Raw genomic sequence first — 6383 nt, forward strand, 5'->3', positions numbered from 1 at the left:
TTATTGGGGTTTGTTGATTGGCACTGGGGAGTGAACCCATACCACGGCCATTTATTTATTTACTTATTTTTGTTTATTTATTTGTGGTACTGGGGGTGGAACCCAGGGGCTTTTTTTTTTTTTAACTCCAGGCTATACTCTCAGACCTATTTTATATTTTATTTGGAAACAGGGTCTCACTAAATTGCCGAGAGCCTCACTAAATAGCTGAGGCTGGCTTCGAACCTGCGTGATCCTCCTGTCTCAGCCTCCCGAGTGCGGGGATTACAAGCGTGCGCCACCACGCCAGACTTTATTTTTGTTTTGAAACTGGGTCCCTCCTAGTTACTGAGTCTCACTACTCGCTGAGGCTGGCCACGAACCCTCAATCCTCCTGTCTCACCTTTCCAAGTACTGGGATCACAAGCGTGAGCCACCATGCCTAGTAAATTCTTGGGCACACTCAAAAGAATCTATCCCACACCACAGCCTTCAGAGTTATTCTGCCCGGCATAGCTGTCAAGTGTAGCTGTCGCTTTGCCTCGGTCAGCATTCCATCCCAATCAACAAGTGATAGCTCCATTGATTGTGAGATTGCTTCATAACATAAATTATCAGCACCTCCTTTTCCATGACCAAGATCAGCACTGTACTCAAGGCAAAAGCCACTAACCAGCTGGCTGTGGTACAACAGGTGCTTGTACTCCCAGTACTTGGGAGGCTGAGACAGGAGGATCGCAGGTTCAAATCCCAGTCTCAGCAACTTAGTGAAGCTCTCAGTAATTTTTTTTTCTTTTTTGCAGTTCTGGGGATGGAACCCAGGGGCATTTTACCCTCGAGCTACATCCCAGGCCTATTTTTTATCCTTTATTTTGAAACAGGGTCTCACTGAGTTGCAAAGGGCCTCACTAAGTAGCTGAGGCTGTCCGCGAACTGCAATCCTCCTGTCTCAGCCTCCCGAATACAGGTATTACAAGCGTGCGCCACCACGCCCTTCTAGCTCTCAGTAATTTAGCGAGATCTTGTTTCCAAATAAATAAAATAGTCTGGGGACCTACTTGGGGAGCTGAGACAGGAAGATCGCAGGTTTGGACAGCCTCACGAAGCAGCAGGTGCGAGTAGGCACCGTGCACTGTGGGAGGCGCCGGGAGAGAAGCTCTGCGGGTGGGGAGGGAGCTCCCAGCCAGAACGCGGCAGAAAAGCCTTCGCCTTGTGATGCTTCTCCAGCGCCCTCTACTGACCACGTCTGGTGATGTGTCGGCTGCCTGAGGAAACCGTAAAGGGTCCATCTCTATGTTTCTGAGTTTGTTTTTGTTGTTGGTTTTTTCTTCTTTTTTCTGTTTTCTCTTTTTTGCGGTACTGGGAATGGAACCCAGGGGCATTCTACCTCTGAGCTACACCCCAAGCCCTCTTTTTTATTCTTTATTTTGAAACAGGGTCTCACTGAGTTGCAGAGGGCCTCACTAAGTAGCTGAGGCTGTCTCTGAACCACCATCCTCCTGTCTCAGCCTCCCGAATGCAATGCTGGGATTACAAACGGATTACAAGCGTGCACCACCAAGCCTGACCTTTTTTTTTTTTTTTTTTTTTTTTTTGGTACTGGGGATGAAACCCAGGGGCATTCTACCTCCAAGCTATATCCCCTGTCCTATTTTTTATTCTTTATTTTGAAACAGGGTCTCACTGAATTGGGGAGAACCTCACTAAGTAGCTGGGGTTGGCAAAAAAAAAACTGCAATCCACCAGTCTCAGCCTCCCAAGTGCTGAGATTACAAGCGTGCACCACCACTCCCATTGTCAGGGCTATTTTAACTTCATGTTTGCCACCCTCTACCAGAGCTGGGCATGGTGGCACACACTTGTAATTCCAATACATGCTGAGGATCGCATGTTTGAAGCCAGCCTCAGCTACTTAGTGATGTCCTGTGAAACTTTGTGAGACCTTGTTTCAAAACAAAAATAAAATAGGGCTGGGGGTGTAGCTTGGAGGTAGAATGCTCCTGAGTTCAATCCCCAGTACAAAAAGAAAAAATAAAACCCCAATTGATACATGCCTGTAATCTCAGTATTTGGGAGGCTGAAATGAAGATGGGAGGACAGCAGGTTTGTAATCAGTCTTGGCAACTTAGTGAGACTCTGTTTCCAAATAAAAAATAAAATAGGGCTGGTGGCCGGACTTGGTGGTACATGCTTGTAATCTAAACATTTGAGAGGTTGAGACTGGAGAATTGTGGTTTGCAGACAGCCTCAACTACTTAGTGAGGCCCTTCGCAATTTAGCGAGACCCTGTTTCAAAAATAAAGAATAAAAATAGGGGTTCCATCCTCAGACCTGCAAAAAAATTAGGACTTGGGGGTATATCTTGGAGGTGGAATGCCCCTGGGTTCATTCCCCAGATTTAAAAAGGAGGAAGAGGAGGAGAAGGAAGTGGAAGAGGAGGAGAAGGAGGAGAAGGAAGAGGAAGAGGAGAAGGAAGAGGAGGAGGAAGGAGAGGAGGAGGAGGAGGAGGGGAAACCCACTTGGAGGCTGAGAAAGGATCTCAGGTTTGAGGCCAGCCCCAGCAATTTAGGGAGGCTCTTAGCAACTTAATGAGACTCTGTTTTCAAATAAAAAATAAAATAGAGCTGAGCTTGGGGGCCCAGGCCTGTAATCACAGTACCTGGGAGGGTGAGACAGGAGGATTTCAGGCCAGCCTTAAAAATTTAGTGAGATAGCCAGGCATGTTGGCACATGCTTGTAATACCAGCATTCGGGAGACCGAGACAGGAGAATCACAGTTTCCAAACAGCCTCAGCTACTTAGTGAGACCCTGTTTCAAAATGAAAAAAAAAAAAATAGGGCAGGAGGTGTAGTTCGGAGGTCGAATGTCCCTGGATTCCATCCCCATACCTGCAAAAAAAAAAAAATTTAGTGAGTAATGTACATGATGCACGTTCACACGCATGTCAAAGTCAGTCACTAAGCCAAACCTGAGAAGGGAGGGGGAAGGCATGGGGTGAGAATTGGTTAGGGCTCATTGAGTGATATGTGATGTATGCCTCTACCATCTCGTACTCCACGAAGATATATGACTACAATGTACCAATAAAAAAAAAAAATTTAAAGTAGGGCATGGCGGTGCACGCTTGTAATCCCAGCATTCCAGAGGCTGAGACAGGAGGATCCAGGTTCACGGACAGCCTCAGCTACTACTTAGGCCATTTGCAACTCAGTGAGACCCTGTTCCAAAATAAAGAATAAAAAATAGGAATTGGGCGTGGTGGCGCACACTTGTAATCCCAGCATTTGGGAGGCTGAGACAGGAGGATCGCGGTTTGCAGACAGCCTCAACTACTTAGCGAGGCCCCTTGCAACTCAGTGAGCCCCTGTTTCAAAATAAAGAATAAAAAATTGGGCAGGGGGTGCCGGGCGTGGTGGCGCACGCTTGTAATCCCCACGCTTGGGAGGCAGAGACAGGAGGATCGCGCAGGTTCGAATCCAGCCGCGCGCGCTGGCTTAGGAGACCCTGTTTCCAAAATGAAAATGTAAAAAATAGGTCTGGGAGTGTAGCCCGGAGGTAGAAGGGCTTCCAGGAACCCTAGGACCACCAAAAAAAAAAAAAAAATTGGGCAGGGGGTGTAGCTCGGAAGTCAAATGCCTCTGGGTTCCATCCCCAGACCTGCCCTCGCCCCCAAAAATTAGGGCTGGGAAGTAGAATGCGCCTGGGTTCCATCCCCAGTCCCAATAAATAAACAAGTTGGGATGTAGCTTGAAGGTAGAATGCCTCTAGGTTCACAATCTCCAGCAACTCACTCTCTCTCTCTCTCTCTCTCTCTCTCTCTCTCTCTCTCTCTCTCTCTCTCTCTCTCATCAACAATTTAGTCACAGAAAACCAAGAAGATCAAATATTTGAGAAGCTTTTGATTTAAGTAGGGAATTATTTTCGATCTACTAAAAATAAATCCCCAAGGGGGTAGCTGCAATTTTGTGGGATAAGAATTATCTGGGCTAGTCAGAAAGAACCAAAACAAGGCCTCCTTCCTGCTAATTGCCTGGCAGCAGCGTTTAGAGAGCAGTAATTAGGTAATTAGACCTGGGAGCCGCGCAGCCCGGGGTGCGAGGCTCAGGACCCCTCCCCGCGCAGCCCTCGACTTTTTTGAACGCAGCTCCCTTGGCCTGATTCCTCTGCCCTCTGATGTTCTTGTCGAGCGCACGGTCCCCTATTCCCACCCCCGCCCCTGCCGGTCCACCTGACAGAGCCGGTCCCACGAGCCTGGGCTGCTGCCTCCTGGCTATGGCTAGCTCACCAATTTAGCATCTCAGACACCGAGGCCGTGGGTCCCCGCCGTGGACCACGGCTCCCAGGACCGGAGGGATGGGCTGCGGGGGAGGGGGAGGCTCCTTCGGTTCCCGCCTGGCAGCATACTGATTTATCTCTCTCTCTCTCTCTCTCTCTCTCTCTCTCTCTCTTGTGGTACTGGGGACTGAACCCAGGGGCAATCTACCTTCGAGCTACACCTCCAGCCCTATTTTTATTGTTTATTTTGAAACAGGGTCTCACTAAGTTGCCGAGAGCCTCACTAAGCACCTGAGGCTGTCTGCGAACCGTGATCCTCCTGTCTCAGCCTCCCAAATGCTGGGATTACAAGCGTGCGCCACAACACCCGGCTTCTTTAATTTTGAAACAGGGTCTCATTAAGTAATGGAGGGTCTCATTAAGTAGCTGAGGCTGGCCGCGAACCCTCGATCCTCCTGTCACAGCCTCCCAAGTACTACTAGGATTACAAGCGTGCGCCACCACACCTGGCTTGTATTCACTCTAGTACCATCACTCTCGATACATATGAGGCTTATTCCTTACACAGAATTGTGGAAAGAGAGAAAATATAAAATAATGTGCCCTGCCGCCCAAATACACTTTCAGCATTAATGAATGTCTATTCTCTTTTGTACAGACAGGTGTGTTTAAAAGTACATTTCAGAATCAGGTGTGGTGGTGCATGCCTGTAATCCCAGTACTTGGGAGGCTGAGACAGGAGGATCACAGATTCAGGACGCCATTAACAAAGTGATGAGACTGAGACCTGCAGCCAATTTAGTGAGACCGTGTTTAAAAATAAAAGGTTGGAGGTGAAGCTCAGGATGCCCCTGGGTTCAATCCCCAGTACAAAAAAAAAAAAAAAAGAATCTACATACTTCATTTTGCGTCATTACTACGCACCATTCTCGAGCCATACAGCCTAACAAAATGTTTACGGCTGATAAAAGTCCTCGGGAATGCACTACTCTCCTACATTTTCCTTAAACTGGTAGTCTGGGATTTTCGGCTGACCCTGGGCCTGGGTTTGTCGGGCGCCCTCTGCAGGCAGCGGCGGGCGTCGGCATTCCGAGTCCGGCCAGGGAGGCTTAGCCGAGGCACCTCCGGCTCTGTGACGCAAGACCCCGCCCCCTCCAGAGGAGCCAATCGGGGCTCGGGGGCGGAGCCTCTGGGCCCAACCCGTGCCATCCCCATCTCCGCCGCCAGGCTGCGGGGCGCCGTGGACGCGGGCGCCGGGCCCCGCTGTGACGTAATACCCCGCCCCCTCCAGAGGAGCCAATCGGAGATCGGGGGCGGAGCCTCCGGGCCCAGCCCCTGCCATCCCCATCCCCGCCGCCAGGCTGCGGGGCGCCATGGACGCGGGCGCCGTCCCTGCGGGGCCTGGCGCCCAAGGTCGGGCCCGGCCCTGGGCGCCCGAGGCGCGGGCGCTCCTGAGCCCCGAGGAGGAGCTGTACGACTGCCTCGACTACCACTACCTGCGCGACTTCCCGGCCTCCGGGGCGGGGCGCAGCAAGGGCCGCACGCGGCGCGAGCAGGAGCTGCGCACCAACCGCTGCGTGCCCGGCGGCCACGAGCGCAAGGTGGCGCAGAAGCTCCTCAATGGCCAGAGCAAGCGGCGCCAGCGCCAGCTGCAGCCCCGGCCGCGCACTCGCCTCGCCTGAGCGCCAGTAGGCGAGGCCGGGCACACCTGGACTTTTGAGGCCGCCCAGCAGGAGCGAGTCGTAGCTGTGCCCGCCACGTCCCTGACATCTCCTGGCCGAAGCTGGAATAGTGTAAGACGACACCGGGCGCGGTGGCGCACGACTGTCCTCTCGGTACCTGGGAGATTGAGACTGGAGGGTCCCAGGTTCGAAGCCGGCCTCAGCATTTTAGTGAGACCCTGTTACCAAAAAAAAAAAAAAAAAGATTAAGCCGGACGCAGTGGCGCACGCTTGTACTCCCAGTCCTTGGGAGGTTAAGACAAGAGGACCGCAGATTCGAAACCAGCCTCAGTGGTTTAGAAAGGCTCTCAGCAATTTAGCAAAACCCTAAATTAAAAAAAAAAATAGTTCGAGGAGTGTAGCCCGGAGGTAAAAGGCCCTTGCCTTTCAGCCTCTGTGCCACAAAA

At 51.3% G+C, this 6383-nt stretch overlaps 1 protein-coding gene across 1 annotated transcript; it reads left to right on the forward strand.

Annotated features, from left to right (window-relative positions):
- Positions 1-5628: 5628 nt before the first annotated feature.
- NUPR2 (nuclear protein 2, transcriptional regulator) lies at positions 5629-5937 on the forward strand (the record flags this gene model as incomplete). The annotated part of the gene is made up of 1 exon (XM_080704626.1): positions 5629-5937. The coding sequence occupies one exon, from the start codon at positions 5629-5631 to the stop codon at positions 5935-5937; it is 309 nt and encodes a 102-aa protein (XP_080560752.1).
- Positions 5938-6383: the final 446 nt, after the last annotated feature.

Source organism: Muscardinus avellanarius (genome assembly GCF_963383645.1).
Source record: "Muscardinus avellanarius genome assembly, chromosome: 10".
NCBI lineage: Eukaryota > Metazoa > Chordata > Mammalia > Rodentia > Gliridae > Muscardinus > Muscardinus avellanarius.